This window comes from Indicator indicator, chromosome 21 (assembly GCF_027791375.1).
Source record: "Indicator indicator isolate 239-I01 chromosome 21, UM_Iind_1.1, whole genome shotgun sequence".
In the NCBI taxonomy this organism is placed as follows: domain Eukaryota; kingdom Metazoa; phylum Chordata; class Aves; order Piciformes; family Indicatoridae; genus Indicator; species Indicator indicator.
In genome coordinates, this window is record NC_072030.1 from 6,247,252 (window position 1) to 6,268,027 (window position 20,776).

General features: G+C 38.8%; 1 protein-coding gene across 1 annotated transcript in view; it reads right to left on the reverse strand.

The window, feature by feature from the left end:
• Window positions 1–20,776, reverse strand: part of MPPED2 (metallophosphoesterase domain containing 2) — a 92,505-nt gene that overhangs the window by 48,449 nt on the left and 23,280 nt on the right. Inside the window, exon 2 of the mRNA XM_054390552.1 lies at window positions 17,258–17,439. Coding sequence (XP_054246527.1) covers window positions 17,258–17,439 — 182 coding nt within the window. The remainder of the gene's footprint in view (window positions 1–17,257; window positions 17,440–20,776) is intronic.

Sequence of the window (20,776 nt, forward strand, 5' to 3'; positions counted from 1 at the left end):
GAAGAGACCTCCAAAGGTCATGCAGTCCAACCTCCCTAATTTGTGCTAGTGGCATTTATTGCAGACCTAGCCTGTTCTCCAAAGCTTCAATTCACTTGCAAGAGACTTATTCAGTTTATGGCAGTATCTCATTTCTGTAAGAAGCACACATGTAGAAGAAACCATGAAACTCAGGCACATAAGACAAAAGGTAGGAGAAATGAAATGTGGTTAATTCATTTGCTGTGAAAGTCAGGGATAAAGAATACAAGCTTCATCATCCCAACTCAGGGCAGCTTTTCCCATTGTTTGGAAGGAGGCATGGATCAGGCCCACCAAGGGCCAGATTTTTTGAGTTCAGAGACAGATTTTGAAGCACTTGGTACCAGGAATGAGTGTCATATCTTCCAAATAAACATACTGGGTACTGAGCTCCCTTGAAAATATGGCCCCATACTGTCATGTCTTCACAGAAGTTAGGTTCTTCTAAAAAAAAAAAAAAACAAACCAACCTGTCCCACTGTGGCTTGCTAAAACCCACATCTAGGTTTGCATATAAGCTAACTTCTACTACCTTCACCAAAAGCCTGATTTCTTATTCTTACACTAAATCATTTATTTTGGTATTTATTCCTAATAATAATTTAGAAAAGGTTAGGTTTAACATGTTTTGGTTTTATGAGTTTTTTTCAGTTGGTTGGGTTTTGTTTGGGGGTTGTTTTTTCTTCACAAAGGCAGCAAACTGTATGTGGAAACCTATGGGTCCATCTTCCAGTCCTGGTACTCCCAAGGAACATAGAATCAGGATGCTGTGTATTTCTTGTGAATAAATTTCTCCTAAATAGATGTGGCTTTGCTAGCTTAAAATCTGTCTTTCAACTTTCAAAACTGTTTGGGTTTGTGGGTTTCTTTAAAAAAATAAAAAAAAAAAACTTTCAAAGTAGAGCTGTAAGTATTTTAACACAAGATTAACTCTCCCCTAAATATGCCTTGTGGAGAACCAGTCAAAACCCTCTGCTGTTCAGTATTTACAGCACAGTAACAGAAATTACACAAGAAATGTATATAAACATAACCTTTGTAAGACTAGTCAGTTCTGGATAGAAAACCAAAAAGTTACAAAACCTTTGAAAAAAAACAAGTAGCCTCTTCATAGACACCTCACACCTGAACAAAATAAAGATCATACAGATTCATAACTCTCTGCAGTTCTGCATTAGATTAAAAGCTTGGGGAGATGCAGTAAATGTTCCTCTAGAGTTTTGCCTCATTTTTTTCCCTCTTCCCTTCCCCTCCCCACCTCTACATACTGCTCTGCAATTCTTTTTTATTTAAAAACTCCATGTGGCAGGTACCTACAATTCCTGCACTCTGTGACTCCTGGGCACAAAGTAAAAATTGCTATTATCTTCTCTCTCAGGAAACATAAAAGATACCACCAGCATGAAATTTGATACACCTGTCATAACTATCAATCCCCCCCAAACAAGCTAGATGTGATAAAATTTTCAGAGTAGGATGGAGAAGTTAAATTCAGGTTTCTGCCAAGTTATCAACATCTGCCAGTTTTAAATGAGAAAAGTTCTCATCTTACTGGGCAAATGCCCAAACTTTACACTTTCTTCCACTGAGTTTGGTAGACTTGAAAATCAGTGCATTTTGCTGATATTATGTACAATTAAGTCTGGAATATTTTTGCTGGAAGTCAATGGGTTTTTATCCTGACATTTTGAAAAGGAGGGCTTATTTTGAAGACACGCCAGAAACAACAAGACAAACCAATTGTGGCATCAGTGATTATTTAAACATTATACATGTTCTATAAGCACTTGAAATCACTAGGAAAAAAACAAACAGTGGCAATTGCTGTCAAGACAGATATTGATTTTATTAAGACCATAGTGACTATAGAGACTCTTGAGATCCAGGAAGGCACTGAGGAGCCCTGGGAGCAAGCATCCTCTCCCTGGTGCTGCTGGAGAGTTCAGAAAACAGCCCCATGAAACTTAAGGACCAACACCAAGACTCAAGAATAAGGTAAAAGACGCCCCAGAGGAGAAACCCCACTGGGACCAAAGTCTGTAAACAGCTACCAATATACTCTAGCTCTACAGTACTGCACACCCCATAGCCTGTAAGTCAGAGAGTAACCACTGCTGGCTGCAGATCCAGGTTCCCGATCCAGCAATAAGACAAGATGTGCTTCTCTCCAGATTCATATGTAATTTACTATAGGATGGACACCAAGGCCTGACCTAGCTCCTCACTGAGTTCTCCAACTTTACAAGAAGTCACATTTTACTTTTCTTTTCTGGAGCTGGCTTGGGAGCTAAAGATAAGCCACACCACTTGGGAGCTGCATTTTGCTGAGCCACACCACTCAGCAAAATGCAAACACACCAAAAGTCAGGCCTAAGCAAAAGGGAGCAGCAAGAGGAGGTCTCCGTTTTTTTTCCTCTTCCCTGAGAAAGGACTATAAAGCACTAATCACAGTAATAAATTCCCTGCAATCAGATTAGCTATTTACTCATTGCATTCAGGTTTTCCCTTCCTGAAAAGCCCTGTGGCAACACACATTCTCTCTGATACAATTTATGAAGTATTTTGGCAAGTTTTCTTTTGGCAGTCCTGCCCTTTGTCTATAACCTGCTGACCTTCTGTGTTTAATATGGAAGCACAAACAATCACACAAAAAAATCTCCTACTCCATGGTATTTTAGTTTCCTCTTGACCAGGTTAATCTCTGCCTATCTACGTCCCAGCTGTCTGTACCCAGAGAGAGACACTGTAGCACAACACACAGGTTGAAAGGCATTTCCTCGTTTTCCCTCACTGAATTTGTTACCCACATTTGGTCTTGATTACTCCAATTTCCTAACTATTAACTTTTCCATCATGCATCAGTCATACCTTTCATTCTAATTTATACTGTGAATCTAGAAAAGAGGCTGAAGAATCACTTTCCAAACTAGGAAAAGTTTGACCAGTTTGCTGGAATGAGCACTTCAGAAACACCAATTATCAACTCTCAGGGTAAAAACTGAGTTTAAATTGAAAATACTTAAATGCTTAACAACTGAGAGCAAAAGGCTAAACTTACAACTACCAAAAATGAGTAGGGCACCAGGTCTGTGAAGCAGAGTTACTTATACTGAAGTGTTTGAAATCTTGTATCTTTGTATATAAACACAGGGGGTACACCTGTGTCTTCAATATATATTTGTATCATTTTGGCCAAGATGTTTTTTAAATCTGCCTTCAACAGTAGAGCATCAAGGGTACAATGTAAACATTGAGTACAAAAATATTGCAATTGGACAAGTTGTTCTCTTCTGAAAGACAAAAGGTCAGTATCAGTCTTAGATAAAGGCAAAGATAGTTAATGGTGAACTTGCAAAAGCTTAGCTTTTTGTAGCAAATAGAAGAATATGGGAGCCTCAGACAACTTCTGTGATTTCTCATTTAACAAGTACAGTCCTACATGCCTTTGTCCCTCAAGCATTCATCCTCACTGCTGTGGCACCACACCTCCGCTAACACAAAGGTTTGGTGGCCACAGAGCACAGCAGATCAGGAAATGGATCCAGCTGCAAACTGATGGAGCACAAAAGGAATGAGGCTCTGTACAGGCTGGCAAGGCAGGCCTCCTTTTGCCTGCTTGCAACCACTTACATCACTTTTAAGTCTTAGCTGAAAAACAGGCTGACTTTTAATATACCTATTACAGAGGATGAAGGGGGAAGCTAGTGGGGGGGCTGTTGGTTTTTTTGCAACCTATATAAGTAGGTGTTTTGGTGTTTTTTTTTAAGTTCACCTAAAGTACTTGATCCCAGGAGTCCTTAATCTGTTGAACAACCATTCCCATTTTAATGGCATGCTTTATACAAGTACAACCCAAGTTCTGCAGAGCTGCCAGACATGAAAAGGAGTCTGGCAATGAATGTTAACTGCTGAGCCCCTATAAAAATAGAAAATCACATTATTTTTTGACTACTGTTACCTACAAAATCCACAGGGAAGTAAGGGAATGAGAAATAATGTGATACTAGCTGTCTGCATGGTGGTAGAAACCTGTATTTACACACAAATGCTACACAAATGCTTTTGATGTGAAGCTCTGAATATGCAAACATATGCATTAACTGTTCAAACCACACAACACTTCCATGAAATGTAAAGCATTTTCATGCCCATTTCCTTGCCTCATAGACCCTTTGGTCATATGTTGAGAAATGTGCTGAGAAACTTTGAAGTACAAATCGCAGTCCCTTCTAAATGAGAGACAATCTGTACAGGTGAGACACCTGTGCAAGAGAATAGTCTTTATGGTTTATCATATATTCTTCAAAAGAGCAAAACTGGTCATAGAGCATTCACCCATAACCAACCACATAAATGTCCCAAGGTAAACACTGCAGGAGCAGATTTTGCATCATTCCTATGAACTGCCAAGTCCCCACAGCTGCCCAGGTTACTATCAGTTGTGTGGCCTAAGCAGCAAGTCATGGCAACCAGCAGAACCTGGTGCTGGTCAGCAGCTCTGTCACTCCTCACAGAGGTTTCTCAGGGCAAGCTCACTATATGTCAGGGCCATGGTTACTCCCTTCCTAGCATTTACAGTACAATCACAACACTCACAGCCCCTTTCAGCTTTTTAAACGATAGTATCTCGAAGGCTCAGATTTCTCCTTCAGCAGCAGCAAATGAGCTAGACTGCCTAACTACAGTTAGACTCAAGCTTTCACACACTAGCTTGGACTTCTCTCACCAACAACCAACTGAAGGTATTAAGATCCAAAACTGGGTAGGAAAAATCACACAATTTTTCCAGGATAAGACTGTCCAGCTGTCTATGTAAACATCCTGGCTGTTTCAACCGAACAGCTTTGACAGAAAGTCCTCCATGGAATAGCTAAACTTGTACTGGCTGAAAATATAACCCATTGATTTCCATGCATTTTACCTCTCTGTGACCATAGAAATCTACAGAATAAAACTAAAAGCAAAAAAAAAAACCAAGCAAATGAAAGACAGAACATGCACAAAATCAGAACATGCCTCTAAAGAAATACAATGAACTGAAGTACAGGATCTCTCAAAATCTGCTTGATGAAAAAGGATTCCACCAGCTTTTCAAACAATCATTGGTTCAGGTGGCCCCCTTTATTTATCTCCCCTCCAAAACAAAATTTTAGAGAAGGAGGAATAAAGGCAAAACACACAAGGGTAAAACAGTGAGAGGAGTAGATGAATACAAGTTTAACTGTTTTGCCTTTATGCAAAGAAAACATTAGACCACAGCACAGGGAGATGCAAAGGCTGAGACCCTTGAATTCCTGTGATAAATCTGAAGCTTGTACATTAAAGCTCCCCTTTGTTGAAAACGCTGTTAGACACAACAAAACAGAAATGTTAGGTGAGTGCAAGCTCTGCCTCTGACCTTTCACTCTGTAACCGTCAGGCTTCATTAATTTTCACAAGGCCTGACAGCTCTAGCGTTAATACTCACACTTGCGATCGAGCCACACAGCAGGTTCAGACTGCTACCTTCTCCTCTGAAACTCATGCATTAGGATTTCTTCCATGCTGGCAATGGAAAACCAAGTCTAAGAAACATTAAACACAAAAGACTACGTTACAATAATGCCAAGGTTGAGTCATAAACCCATGAAAGCAAGGAAGTACTGAGTGAATCTTGCCTCGGCACCTAGAACTCAGCTACAGAGTGCCACAGTACTGCAGCAAACATGGTCCTCTCCAAGCCACTGCTGGTGCAGGCACTACTTAACCTAGGCAGGCACTTAGGAGCAGTCTGATACTGCAGAATCAGCAGTACCTAATGCCAAGTGCTTCCACTTGCTCTTTCTCCATAGGTAAATACAGTGAATTTTGCACAACACTGGGCTGTAACACTGCCAAGTGTAGTATAAGCCCTGCCACAGAGCCATATACACTGCAGAACCTAGATAAAATGTGGGTCTGATTTAACCACACTCTGCTCTGGTCACAATTCCTTGCTTTTATGCATTTATGTCTCAACCATAACATTATTCTAATGTAACTGTTTGTGATTAATATCCTTCTCCTCTCTGTTAAACAAAAATACGTAGCACAACATAAGCAACAATCTTTTGTTTCTCTTCAACGTTCCACAGCTTCCTTAGCATTATTCTGACAACGTGTGTTATGTTTTGATCCCAAAGCTGTTTGGAATTTCACTGGGTTACTGTTATTCAAACTTTTTTTTTAAACAGTGTAAGTTTCACTGAAATGTTATCAATTAATACATGACATTTATTTGTTTTGAAACAGGCAGGATCTGAAGGTTTTGTTTAGTCTAACCTCAAAAATAAAAAAGCCTCCAGATTTTGCAGCTCACAGCACTGCCAACTTGAAGTGTAAAAAGTCCCCCAAATTGACTTTAAAATTATGAAACCTGAAACAGAAGCAGTACCACAGACTGCTTGCTAGGCTGGAAAGGCTTTCTTTTCAGGCTTGCAATTACGTAATGGGGCTTTCAAAAGGAGAAAAAGACAAAATATTAAAAAAAAAAATCACCTAAATCAAAACAAAACAAAAAGCTGGCAGCTATGACATTTCTCTCAGAATTCAGCAAATTCTGAAAACACCACCTTCCCTGGGAATGGCAATAGCCTTATTTTTTCCCTTTCATTTTTAAAACTGCTTCTTGCAGAAATGGCAGTTCCCACTACTCTTTCCCATAGCAAAGTAACACATAAAGGACTACAACAACTGCACTGGTGCTACATGTGCACAATTTCAAAGAGGTTCTTTAAGTGAAATAGCATTCACTTAGGAAAATAGATGAGGTTTTCAGGCAGTAACATCTTTTGTCTGGCTAAGCTGAAGGGTGTTCAGAAGAAGAGTAACTAAGCTGGTGAAGGACCTAGAAAATGAGTCTTATGAAGAGCAGCTGAGGAAATGAACTGTTTAGTTTAAGGACGAAGAGGCTAAGGGGAGACCTTATTGCCCTCTACAGCTACTGGAAAGGACAATAGAGAGGTAGGTGCTGGTCTCTTCTCACAGATAATTAGGGATAGAACAAGAGGAAATGGCCTCAAGCTGCACCAGGGGAGGTTTAAGCTAGACTGCAGGAAAAAAAAATTTCACTGAAAGAGTGGTCAAGCAATGGAACAGGCTGTCCAGGGTAGGAAAAAAAAAAATTCACTGAATGAGTGGTCAAGCATTGGAACAGGCTGTCCAGGGAGGTGGTTGAGTCACATCCCTGGATGTGTTTAAAGGTCATTTAGATGTGGCACTTAGCAATATGGCTAAGTGGTGAACTTGGTAGAGCAGTATTAATGGTTGGATGTGATGATCTCAAGGGTCTTTTGCAACTTGAATGATTCGTTTCCAACCTATGATTCTATGATTTACACTTATTGTGAGATGTGCATCTAGCCACCTGTAGTTTAAGGTGCATATATACTGCAAATACAGAGAAATATAATGTGTTTTGTCTAATAGAATTTTACATTTTCTTTTCTGATCAAGATCTTAATATATCAGGGCTGACAAGTTTCAGGTAGATTTGAGCTCAGTGTGCTTCCAAATGGCCCAGATCTTGAATTCTGAACACCAAGGCTGACAATGGGAACACAAACTCTGCCTTCACAGTGCCAGTGGGGCTAAGTAGAAACATTCTCCTTGAACTTGATTAAGACTAACTTGGAAAGGAACATTTTTGTTACTATTACATTAGGCTAAAATATAGAAACGAACCCTAATACTACATAAATCTAATAAGAAAAGCCATCCCTATTTCAAAATTTTCAAAGCATTCTCTATAAATGCATCACAGATCAATTTACATGGTACTTTTGCCAATAAGCAAAACGAAATCACAGGTTCCAATTGGCTTAACTCATATTGGAAAGTGCGAAAGCAAATGCTAGAAAATGCAATTACTGCAAACAAACTCCATTTTCTCCACTCAGGAGGGAATTTCAGGGAACATTTTATTGCCCTCAAATAATATTTCTAAAGGTATCAATACACAATTCTATTTTCTTTTTGGAGTCCCCACACTATATAACTTAATCCTCTATAACGAAACTCAACAGATTTTGAAATAATATATTGGTTGTTGATATTATCTTCTGCACACAGGTATTGTATCAATTTAAATTATTTTTCTCCATGAATCTTAAAAATATAAAAAACAACAGTCAATGTCTGACTGGACCTATTTCCCATAACATATCCTCTGTCTCTGTAATTTACAATTCCAATTAGGTCTTTTTTTTTCCTAAAATAAATGAATAAAAGCCATGAAAAAGGAGGTCATCTCAAGAAACAATTATACAGAAAGTAGTTAAGCTAATCATAATTATCACAGACAATGTCTTGGTATTTTCATGTACATGTATATTTTCAAAGTGTAAAAGGCCAACAAATGTTAAGGACAAGATTTTCCACAGTAAAATCTTTACTGAAAAGAGAAACAAGTCTGGATATCAGTTCCTCACTACTTACTGAAGGAAACAAGAATTATTAATACAGGAAGACTTAGATTCTGCCTCAAATTTTTTTGCCTTATCGTCAGAGACTTTTATCATGAGCAGCAAAACTTCCATCATAGAATCCTATGTTTAAATTTATTATTCTAAATAAACCTAAAGGTTCCATTACAGTCTTCCAAGATGAACTTGGATACCAGGCAACTCCTGAGTCTTCTAAGGAAGTTCCTTTTAATAACCCTGCCCACAGAGAGGTTTCTTAGCTACTAAAGGAGACAACCAAATCCCTCCAGCTGTATCATATTATTACAAGAACTGAATTCCTCTTATGCAGGTTTGTTTTTAAACTCCATTCCACATGACAGTTGTGCACTTTATTTGTAACAGAATTCAGGTCAAACTCTTAGCTTTCCTACTCTTGCTACTACAAGTACACAGGCCCTGTGTTGCCATCATCTCTGTTCCTTTAGAAGGATAATAATAAGCCCTTAATCTACTATGGTAGTGAAATATTTTGAAATCAACTTAAATGGATATGTGAGATTTATGGTACTTCTATCTGTGCATTTGACTCACACTTTTACAAGATGCTACAAAACCTGTGTGATGCAGCATCTGTACTTTCCTTTTGTGTACAGAAGGGCACCAATAATTCTCGTACATGAATAAATACTTCTCTGTAATTAAACATTATCATTTACTGTTGGGGCACCCAGCACTTGAAATTTTTCATCTGCTGTGCTTTCTGCAGAATAGGATCTCTTTTGACTTACTCATTTTAGCCATAGTTCCAGACTTTAAAAAAAGAAAAATAATTTTAAAAAGGAATTAAAAAACTGCTGTCAAAAGGCTTGATACGCAGAAATGAAGTTTTGCAGAATAAAGTGACAACCATAGTTAATCAGGACTGGTCATTAAGACAAAGCACTAAGGGAACAGCTATTTCAATCACTTACACAAAGGTAACACTTTATTTCTTATTTATACTCCCTCTCTGCTAAGGTTTTGCCCTTTCACCTCAAAGGCAAGCATCGTTGTTTTTACAGCTGGCTTCACGGAAGCATTTCTTTATGAATGGTTGTATTGCTTCCACTCTAACTGTACACACATCCTCTCCAGCAACCTGCCCAAATGCCACAACACATTTTAACACAGATAGCCAGAGCTGTCAGTCACCAGAGCAGTGGCTCTTCCCCCTGTCTCCAGAGCAGCCCCTCAGCCATCCTTGCTCAGGCAATCCCTCCTTGCCTTTCACACTCCAGCTAATGGCACAGGATTATAATTTACAACCAGGAGACAGCAAATGGCGAATGGCTTCTCCTACAGTGCTAGTCTGGGAATTACTTTGCATGGGGTTTTATGAGGGGATCTTTACTCTTGGGATCACTACAGCTGTATTATTTTATTCCCAGCGACCACTGAAGCCGGCAGCAGAGCCAGGAGAGCAGAAGGAACGCGCTCCTTCCCCAGAATGCTCAGGAGACATCAGCACAAAACCGCAGGAAGCCTCATGGTTGCCTTGAAGCCTTTCTGCTCATCCCTCAATAACAAATGCCAAATGCTGCTTAGGGAGTGGAAGCCTTAAAAGTATAAGCATGGAGGAAGGCAGCTCAGGTGAAAGGAAGGGAATGTGGGCAACTTCTGTCATTTACAGCTCTGTTTTAAACTAAAACTCTGTTTCTGTCACTGGTCAAATTTAAAAAAAATTAATGGAAACATTGAGGAGAAAATGATCTATTACACTCTGACACCCCAAGCCAGCCTGTGATATTAAAGATTCTTGTAGAAAAGATTTACATAACTCTGAGGTCTTCAAGGTTCACTTAACAACAGTTACAGAAAATTCAAGGTACTGAGTGTTCCTGAGTTCTTTTTCTTAATTTTGTCAACTTGGTAACAAATGAAGCTCTCAAAAAGCAGATAAATCTCCACTACACTTTAGATCCTTGTGCTCTCATTCGACTCTCTCTTCTTTCACTGTCTCTCCCCTAATTTGATGTTATTGTGTTCTCTTCTGTGTTGGCTTTGTATCTTTTTGTCTCCTTACATATTTTGTTTCTCTGTTGTGCTGCTTTGTTCTCTCTCTACTAAATGTACCACTAATAGTATGCGAGGGTTTGGTAACTCACCTCAAGGCTGTGGTGCCATTTGAGAAAAGAGAAACCAGAACAGCTCAGAGAAGTGGTCTGAGCCTTGAAGTGATCTCAGATCCTGATAAATTCAGCTCCCAGCTCTGTGGAAGATCCACCACAAGCCAGCCCACATGTGATCCAAACAAGACCAGCCTAGCACCACAGGTCATGGCAGCAGAGGGGAGCCCTCCCAGCCTTGCGCCAACCTGAGTTTAACAGAAGATGCTTGAAATCATCCAACAGTGCTTGCTCTGCTCCTCACACTGTCATGCACAGGATAACAAAGAAAATACCAATTCCTTTAGCTCTAGTACAAGGGGTTCTCTTCTCCTTTTCCTCCTGACCAGTGGTACCAGTGTGCCTGTGAACACAACACTCATCCTCTGAAATCAGGATAGTCCCTAAATGCAGCCAGTAAAGATTTCAAGCTCTTCTAACAGGTGAGACAGGGGTGGATGGGAGAGGTAGAGTGTCACAGGTCTTCCTTTCACAGCCCTTTTGTGCCAATAAACATCATACAGAATTCATCTGAGCTCAAATACTCTGCTCCAGCCCACTGCAACAAGAGGGTTAATTAACAAGACACACAGGCTGCTTAGAGCCAGCAAGAGGCAACAATCTATTTTTAACAAATAAAGAAGTCAGTAATTCTTGGAACATTTATTAACCCCCTAGTATAAGCAATTACTGCAAGATAAAGGTCTGCCAGTCTTGCATTAACAGAAATTGCTGCATCTTCCTTTTTTCTACAGCATAGTAATGTCCACAACAGTCTAAGTGCTAACATTTGAATTTAAGCTTGATTTAAGCCCCCCAATCCAACATTTATAGCAGATCTTCACTCTCACTGCCTGTTTGGCCACAAAAAAAAAAAAAAAAAAAAAGAATTAAGAATAATGTCATGCATGGGGGGGGGGGGAAGGAAAAGGGCAGGGCAGCATTTCACCAAGACATCACTTTGCAGCTTAGCTTAAGGTAATCACACATATTTCCTGGCATGCAGAACTGAAAAGAGGAAGGGAGGTGAGAAGCACAAAACCCAGGATCATGCCTGCTGCCTAATAGATTCTGTAGTTGCATACAACATAAAAAAACCCCAGTGGTGATTTAAAAAAATAAATAAATAAAAGAAGAGGCTTTGCAATAGACAGGACATTGCCAGCCAGCTCTAAATTGAATTACACAGCCTGCTAATCTTTATGATGGAGTAAAATTTCTTTGAACACCACACATTATACTAAAATCTGCAGTGCTTTCTCGCCTCAGCCCCAACCTCTCTCTGCTCAAAGCAGCTCCTCCACCCTGAAACCATTGTTCTTTTTAAGAAGGAATGTGATGCTCTAGTAACAGAAAGACAGTAATTAGATATTGTTAGTATGGTGTGTGTGATGTGAAAATTTAGGACAGAAGTACTTTTGCATTTAGTATTTTTGATGCAGCATTAAATTTGTAAGTGGTAAAATAAATTGATGGTGTACAAAGAACACATACTTTGCTTTCCACTGAAATCAATCTCATATCATGATACGTGGCTGTGGCAGCAATGCTGAAGGAAGAACCTGATGATGATGTCTATAAAACTTTCTACTTGGGTGGCATTACTTGTTTCATGTCTGGTCAAAACAACCATAAATCTGTTTAAAAATGGATTTATGGGAAAGAGGGAATTGAAAGGAAAAATTACTTTGGTTATTCTATAAATTGGGGTTTTTTTTAGTTATGGTTTGTTATTTGAAACCTGATCATCCTCCCCTGTTAAGACAAAAGCAGTCCAAGGAAACACTTCCAAGATACGACTGGGTAATTATTGTGATTGAAAGTCCTGTCCAAGAATTGTGCAATACTTTCCAGTGGCTCCTTTCTTTCACTGAAAATTACCAAATGAATACATTAGGTTTAAATATATAAAGAGCCACTCACCCCAGAACATTTTTCTCTTTGAAAGCACATTTCACCTGAGCCAAGTCTGTAACCTCTGTCAAATAATATCATAACATTTGGTTTGATTGATCATGGCAGGTAGCACACAACTTGTACAGAGTTTCACACTGTATCTCTAGGAAGTTAGTGACTACAGTTTAAAAACCCAAAACAACAAAGTTTCTCTGTGTGCCATTAACAGATAGTAAAAATAGTTTCCTGTGAAATTTCTTTATGAAAAGCTTCCAGAAATAACAAGAGCAAAACAAGAAAAAACTGGTCAGATATGAGTAAACTGAACACTGCTCCTCATGCACAAATTGTACTTCAGGCAGTGGAAATTTTACTATCCTGACACTCATTTCTATTAAATTTCTTCTATCTTACCTTTTAAGTTATACTTCCAGGGTTCTGTTTTCTGCACAGAATCTAATATCTGACTCAGAGCAAAGGATAAATATGGAGAAGCAGCTATAATAACAACTGCACAAAAGAAGAATTTTAGACTTCTCCCACACACACACTTTTTTCCCTCACATTTTATTGTAGATTGCTACATCAGGAAAACATGATTCAGCTTACTACCAAAAATCCACATGACTGTATTTTCCCAATATTTCATAAATACAATAAAACTGTTAATTTGAATTGTTAATTAAAATTGGTTTTGTATTATTGAATATTTTGTATTATTTAACATTTGAATGTTAATTCAAATTATTTTGCATTCTTCTGAGAAGAAAAAAAATAATTAGCATCAATATCTCTTTTTCAAGTGTCTGCAAAAAAAAAGCTGAGCACTATGATTAATTTAGTCAAACCATATGGGAATTTAAAACTCAGTACAAATAAGAAGTTAAATGTGACACAGTTCAAGTTAGAATAAAAACAAAGAAAATATTCCTAAGTAGTGATATTTCAATAAAACCTAAATAAACTTGGAAGAAGCTTTTAATAACTTTACTGAAAAGGAAGTGAGATAAATGACTAAGTATGAGAGAAGTAAGTATGCAAAAAATGAACCAAAAAACCCCAACAAAAAAAAAAAATCAAACAACAAAAACCCACCTTGAAGACACTAGATTTCATTTTCCAAATGTGGGTGTTTTGTTTTTTTTTTTAATTAAATTGTATCCACATCCTCCAAACTCCTAATATTCAGCATCTATTAGCAGTTAGAATTAATAAGCAAGCAGACACAATAAAACTGTCCATACAGGCTTGTCACTGCACCTTCAGGTCTATATTATTCTCCAGATCAGAGCATCTCCAAAACAGGCAGCAAACATGGTCTGGATCTGCTAATGGTATCAGAGGGAGAGCACAATACCAACACAGCAGAGGAGTAAACTGTCCTCAGCAGCCAGCTCGATCTCTGATTAAAGTGGATCCCATTCCAGGGTCTGAAGCCTAAAGAAGCTCCTCACCAGAGCCTCTCACAGAGGACATAGCTGTTTTCAATATTAGACTAATAGATTTTCCAGGGAGCTGCTTCCCTCTTTCCCAGAACAGCTGTGCAAACCCCATACATACTTAGAGGATTAAAGCCACCTCAGCATTTTCTTTCACTTGCAATAAATGCCTTTTTTTTCCCAAGTGCTAAGAGTATTGTTCATCAAAATGGTATTACATGTTTAGTCAATTATTCATTCTAGCTATAACAAGCAGAGCAATACAGGGTTCAAAATATGCTCCAGATGGTAAAAACACAAATCAGAAATAAATCAGTTTATAAAAAAATAGGAAGAGGTTTGTTTTTATTGACGTAATTTTACTTCCAAATATTCATAAGCTTCCTTCTGGTTCTAAATTAGTTCAGAAGACTCTGAGCTAATATTCTTCTGAACTTAGAGAAATTTACAGCTTACTGGTTTGTTTCTATGAAAAAAGTGTCATATCAGATGCTGAAACAAGTCATATCAGAAATAAGATTTTATGGAGAAAAAGTTCTCAAGTGTAAATAGTTTCTCAGAACGAAACTGTTTTCAATGCATGTTAGCAAAAGGAACACACTCACACAAAACCCTGAAAGAAATATGCCTGGAGAGGAGCTGAAGCCCAGATAAACTGAGGGTATAACTGAGCCAAACCAGAGAGACTGAGAAAGGATATAGCAGGAATGTGACCCTGAATCTTTAAACAGTGATAAGAAAAGAGCTTGATCTTACTATTATACTATTTTGTTACAGGTAATTTTTTTTTCAGATTAAATTATACTATCTTCAAGATCAAACAGTATTTTGGCAGGTGTTCAACTTACAGTTTTGAAAATGGTTTCAAGTTTCCAGCCTCTTAGACTGGAACCAAGTGTCTGTCCATACCTCTCAGGACAACACCATATTTCCAATGCTCTTCTCATTTCATCATCCACTCCATGTAGCAGCCAGCAACTAGAAGCTGAAGCTATTATTTTCAGTAACTAAATATTCACATGAAAAGGAATTTTAAAGGAACTGATGGCATATTTCTGAGGACCACAATCATACATGGTGAGTGTAATGAGAAAAGCTCCATGTTAAAATAGTATAACCATTCTTCTCACTTTAAGTAACCTAATTGAGGAACTACAAGGAAGGGGGGAAAGGCTGATTTTTTATTTCAGTTCTATCAACAATTTTTATATTAATGCCAAGCATATATTACACACAAAGAAATATCTGTTCCAGTGCAAAACCCATATGTATTTATTTGGCCACTCAATCATTCGCAAAATTCCTCAAGTCATTGTCCCACAGAAATGAAAAGAAGCATGCATTCAAAGCAAAAGCAAGACACAAAAGGGAAAACACGAAACAGTCAATTTGCTAAATCCCAGAACAGCTCCAAAAATACTTAGGCAAACTCTACTCAACTCCAGACATTAACCAGCACTAATTTCACCTACTGGATTTATTTGTATCTGTCAATGCAGAATAGTTCATCCAGTAATACACCTTATATTGGAAATCTTGCATGGAAAAAAAACCACAAAACCCAAAAATTAACACAGTAAGAGACAACCACCAGACTAAAAGGAACAGAACTGGCTATTTGAGAAAAATTACTAAATCAGATGCAAATTATGCACACGAGTAAGGATATGCACAATCAGGTTCATACTAATTGAGCACAATAAACATCTCATCACTCATTAAAGATCTATCTGCCTGAATGTATCTTTGCTTTCTTTTCAGTTCTTATGACTTATTCAATCACCTCCCATCATGCAGCAAAGGAAATACTGCACAATGAAGACAAAGCTATAATTAGATAGTCCTGCATTTCATTTCCCATATATGACTGAATTGAGAATGGATGGGAAAAATATGAACAGTGATAATAATAGTATGTTGAACCATTCAGGAAGGAATATATTGAGCATAGAGTAACATCTTAATTCTTCCTCAGCAAATAATGCCGTGTTTACTGCAAGGTCAGTTAAGTTACTATAAGAGATTTTTAATGAAAACAATTATAAATTTAAAATAACTGTGTTTAAAGCATTTAACAGTCACTAAGGTCAAGTGATTACAGCAGTTACAAGACCCAAGGGACATGTTCACACCAAAACAAAGTGAATAAATTACCTCAGCCAGTGTATGTAATCACTAAGTGACCACAGAGGTTATTCAATGTGTAAGCCCAGACGACTTTCATGCAAAACCAATAAGGAAAATTTGTCAGCCAAAGGGAAAAAAAAACATAAGAAGTAGTGAAAGTTGTGAGAAGGGCTGAGAGCTAGGAGGAGTGGGAAGGAGAGCAAGATTTAGCTGTGGAGATGAGGAAGAAGGATGAATGTGAATGAACTGGATGGACAAGATGCTGAACGTTTTGCTCAGATGAGATACCTAGAGCTGGAAAGGGATGCAAGGCACACAGAGGTTGACAGAAGTGCTTTCAGTCCTGTGTAATTGGTACATATAACACCTAGTGAAGTACAAGCAAGGCTGGTGTTCAGAATTATCTTTTAAATTTTCCTTTGGTGTTACTGCCAAGAAAATTATGGGCAGTTATTGTGCCTTTGATATCCCACTATATAAGCCTGTGTAGAGATGAGGCCTGTTGTTTTACCACAGAGTAGGTAAAATAAGCTGTAGAACGAAGCCTAGCCTTTTGTTACCTTCACCTCTCAGAATTTCTAGCCTAAGTGGTGACATGCCACCACATAGGCAGCCTACCAGCAGCACTTACAACAGGAGCATTCTGCACAAGTTCCTCTCTTTCATTTTGGTATTCTGCTGCTGCAATTTAATTGCCCTCAATTGCAGCAATACACTATCAAGGCACTGCTATCACATAGAGCATAATATGAAAGGCAATGCCAAAGAGGCATTGAGTGCCTGCATCCAAAACTAAAATGTCAGCACTCTCAATTCAAAAGGGCAATCATGTGAACAGCACTCCCCAAAAACTCTCCTCCTCAAAAAATTATTATTGATTTTGCCATATTATGTCAGCATAAGCTAATGGGACACCATATGCATTCCTACAAGGTGCCACCACCCACCCAGCACACACAAAGCTACGCAGCCCTTGCTGTGGAAAGACAAAATATCTTCCCCCCAAGATAACACAGACATACAGCAAAGTCTCTAATTTTGTCTTAATTAACAGAATCATACTGAAGCTAGAAACAGCACATCACATGAAGACAAGTGAAATAAGGGTGGGGGGGATTTTCAAGTGCTCTAATTCAATTAGGAAGCAGTGACTGACACTTGGACAGGAGAGGTTAATTGGGGTCACCAAAACGCAGTAATTCCTTACCTAACCAGTCATTAAACTTCTTAACCTCGGAGGGCAGTCCCAGCTCGGTGAAATCGCCCGTGTGGAGAAGGATGTCCCCATAAGGCATCTGGATGCCATCTGTTCTGGAGTGTGTGTCTGAGACGCAGACAAACCGCGTGTGGCCGGCTGGTTTCGGAGTGTCATACGGGATCGGGTCGACCCTAAAGCAGACACATAAAGATCTTGTAACAGTTACAAGGTTAAAACCCTCACATCTATTATTTCAGATATCAGCACAGATCCATCTCTACAGAAGCCTTCACGCACATGCACACGTCCGTTCATACACACCAGGCTGAAAGAAATGACTCTAACACAGCATGGCCAAAAAGCCAGAAGGAATCATAGTGCTTCTTTCATACTTATCTGGGAAGGAAGGAAGGTTACAAAAATACACAAGATAGGGCCAGCTTCTGATACTAAAGTTAATTTAAACATTGGGGAAAATGGATTTGAGAGACCTTGAATTCAGGTATATTTTTCCTATCATCTGCTTTACACATGTAGAGGTACAGAAGCCATTAAAGAACAGGTCTCACAGGTGGACAAGAACAGGCTCTCACCTGAGCTGAGCAGCTTAGTATCTGAGTTTGTTCAAGGGCATAGGCACTTCTACAGATTCCATCAGGAACACTGCTTTACACATAATCAGGTACATTCAAGAGTGCTTTGATGAAGCCTGGAGACTGCAAAACTGAGTCTAATGACAACTTCTCACCCTCATGCAAAATCCTGAGCTCCGCTTCCCAAAATCTGTAAAATCAGGAAGTGATCCGGTAGAGAACTTAGCAATCGCTTCTTTTCCTATAGCATTTGCTTCTTTTCCTATAGCAAATGATGTTAAAAAAATTCTTTCAATTAGTTATTTGCAAGTTGTGTATGTTAGTTTGATCTTATCAACTGTTATGTGACCCGTCATGGAAGTTTGGGTTTGAGGTAGTTTGGTATTGAGGTATTTTGGGGTTTGTTTTTTAAATTTAAACAGAACAGAGAAAAGTAATAGCAAAGAGAAGCACTTTATATGTAAGAATTTTTAACAGAAGAACTTAAAATACAAAAGGCAACCCATTAGCTACTTTGGCATAGCAATTATTTCTCAGCAGTTACTATAATTTGATTTGCTTAATCTAACTCAACATTTTAGTAGCACATCTGGATTAACACCACAGAAAATCCCATCCCAACTCCACAAAATTTCAACCTATTCCACTGATGTGCCACTTTGATCATGGTTAGAGTTAGCTTCAGCTAGAAATCTGGAGGTATGCAGGAGTGATGTTAGAATAATAGTCCATTTACATCTCAAATCACCAGAGCAGTGAAAACAATCTCCATGTTTTAAAACACCCAAAATAAGGCTGTTCTAGGACTTACTGGGACAAAATGGCACAAGAGACGTTCAAAGAATTAGTGCCTGGAAGTAGAATTAACCAGGTTTTATTAGTTTTGCTCTCTACATTGAATGAAAACAATTAACTAACAAATCACTGTGAATCTTCTTAAATCCCTGCAGTTGTAATGAGATGGATGATCAGTGATAGCATGCACTTGCAGCCCTGAAGGCCAGCGACATCCTAGGCTGCATCAAAAGCAGAGTGGCCAGCAGATGGAGAGAGGCGATTCTGCCACTTTGCTCTGGTGAGACCTCACCTTGAGTACTGCATCCAGTACAGGAATGACATGGACCTGATGGAGCAGGTCTAGAGAAAGGCCAAGGAGATGCTCAGGGGGCTGGAGCACCTCTGCTACAAGGTCAGGCTGAAGGAGCTGGGGCTGTTCAGCCTGGAGCAGAAAAAGCTGCAGGAAGACCCAGTAACAGCCTCCCAGTATATGAAGGGGGCCTACAGGGAGGCTGCAGAAGAACTGTCTCCAAAGGCCTGTAGGGCAAGGGGTGATGGTTTGAACTTTGAGGAGATTTAGACTCGATGTTAGCAACAAGTTCTTTACCATGGGGGTGGTAGAACACTGGAATGGGTTGCCCAAGGAGGGAGTTGAAACCCCATGCCTGGAGGTATTCAAAGTCAGGCTCAACAAGACTGAGCAATATGATCTAGTGGAGGATGTCCCTGCTGACTGCAGGAGGGTTGGACTAGGTGACCTTTACAGGTCCCTTCCAACCCAAAACATTCTATGATAACAGATTATAAAGCACAAATTCAAAGAAAATACAGACTTTTGATGCATTCCTTTATTTATTGAACTGTATTTGCTGTTTTCTATACAGTGAACTTCCACCAGTGTCTTTTAACTTCTGCTCCCGACATAGGTGAGAAAGGATCAAAAGCATCCTCCTCCAGGGAGCAATTCAGCTCCCTACACCAGGGGCTCTATAGTGGTTCAAGAAGTCACATGCCATATGGATACAAACTGGTCTCCAATGGAAAAATGTCCACATGAATGCACTTACTAACAAGATTTTACTGAGTCTTTTATATTCAATAGAATGCTACTAACAGCTAAAATTTTAGCATGAGGGGCAGGGTTAAAGACATTATTCCTAGGCATCAGAATTAATTATTTCCAATCAAGATGTAGTTACCATAAATGTACCACATTTGGTTGTCATGGTCCACTGAACTAAATTGCAAAATTCAGGCTCTGCAAGATTATGTTTACTTTAATACATTCTTTATTTTTAAAACAGATTTTACTGCGCAGTGGGCTGGATGGGAAAGAGCAGTTTGGGAGATAACTTGTTTTGATATTGCACCTCCTATTCCACCCAAAGCACCAGGTACAGAAACCCAATACAAAAATCAGAACTCCAACAATCAATGCATTTTTCTTCTCTGCAAGGGTCAATAATGACTAAGGTTATTATTAAAGAAGGAAAATTAATTTACCCATTGAAATTGCACTGGCAAACTGGGCAGAACTGTAATTATAAGCCATATGCTTTTGTATTCGGTGTCTACCTTCCAGTTACGGAAGCTAAGTCAAAACTTTTTAAGTAATATGTCACACTGTAAACACAAGTTCTCTGAGGTAACATTTCCCCTCTTCCAAGCATATTTACTGCAGACAACACAAAAAATGAACACCAAATTTCATCACTACTGCATACCTAGCTCAGATCGCCTCTGCCTGAGTTATGATCAGCACTGCCTGTTTCCTGGGAGCCCAGTTTGGTTCATACCCAGCAGCTATGCTTTTGCTGTTCTCTGCAGTTTGCTTCCAAACAAACCCTGTTTTGCTTTAGGCAGTCCCTATTAGGGTATGACACCAAAATGTGGTTTAGATTTTTCTAGTCATGCAATGACTGACTTACAGAAAATTCTATAATTGAGATTCATTAAGTTCCTGACCCTTCTTTCTCCTCTTTGAAACACTGTGATGTTGCCAAGTAACCTTTTTTCTACATCTTTGCTTAATTTCTTCTCTTATTCAGTAGTGCTTGACTACCAAGTATTTGAAAGTGAGATACTGAAGGTTATTGTGTTCAGTCCATCAATCTATCTTGCTTAAAATAGCTCTTCAATAGAAACTTAATAAAAGTGG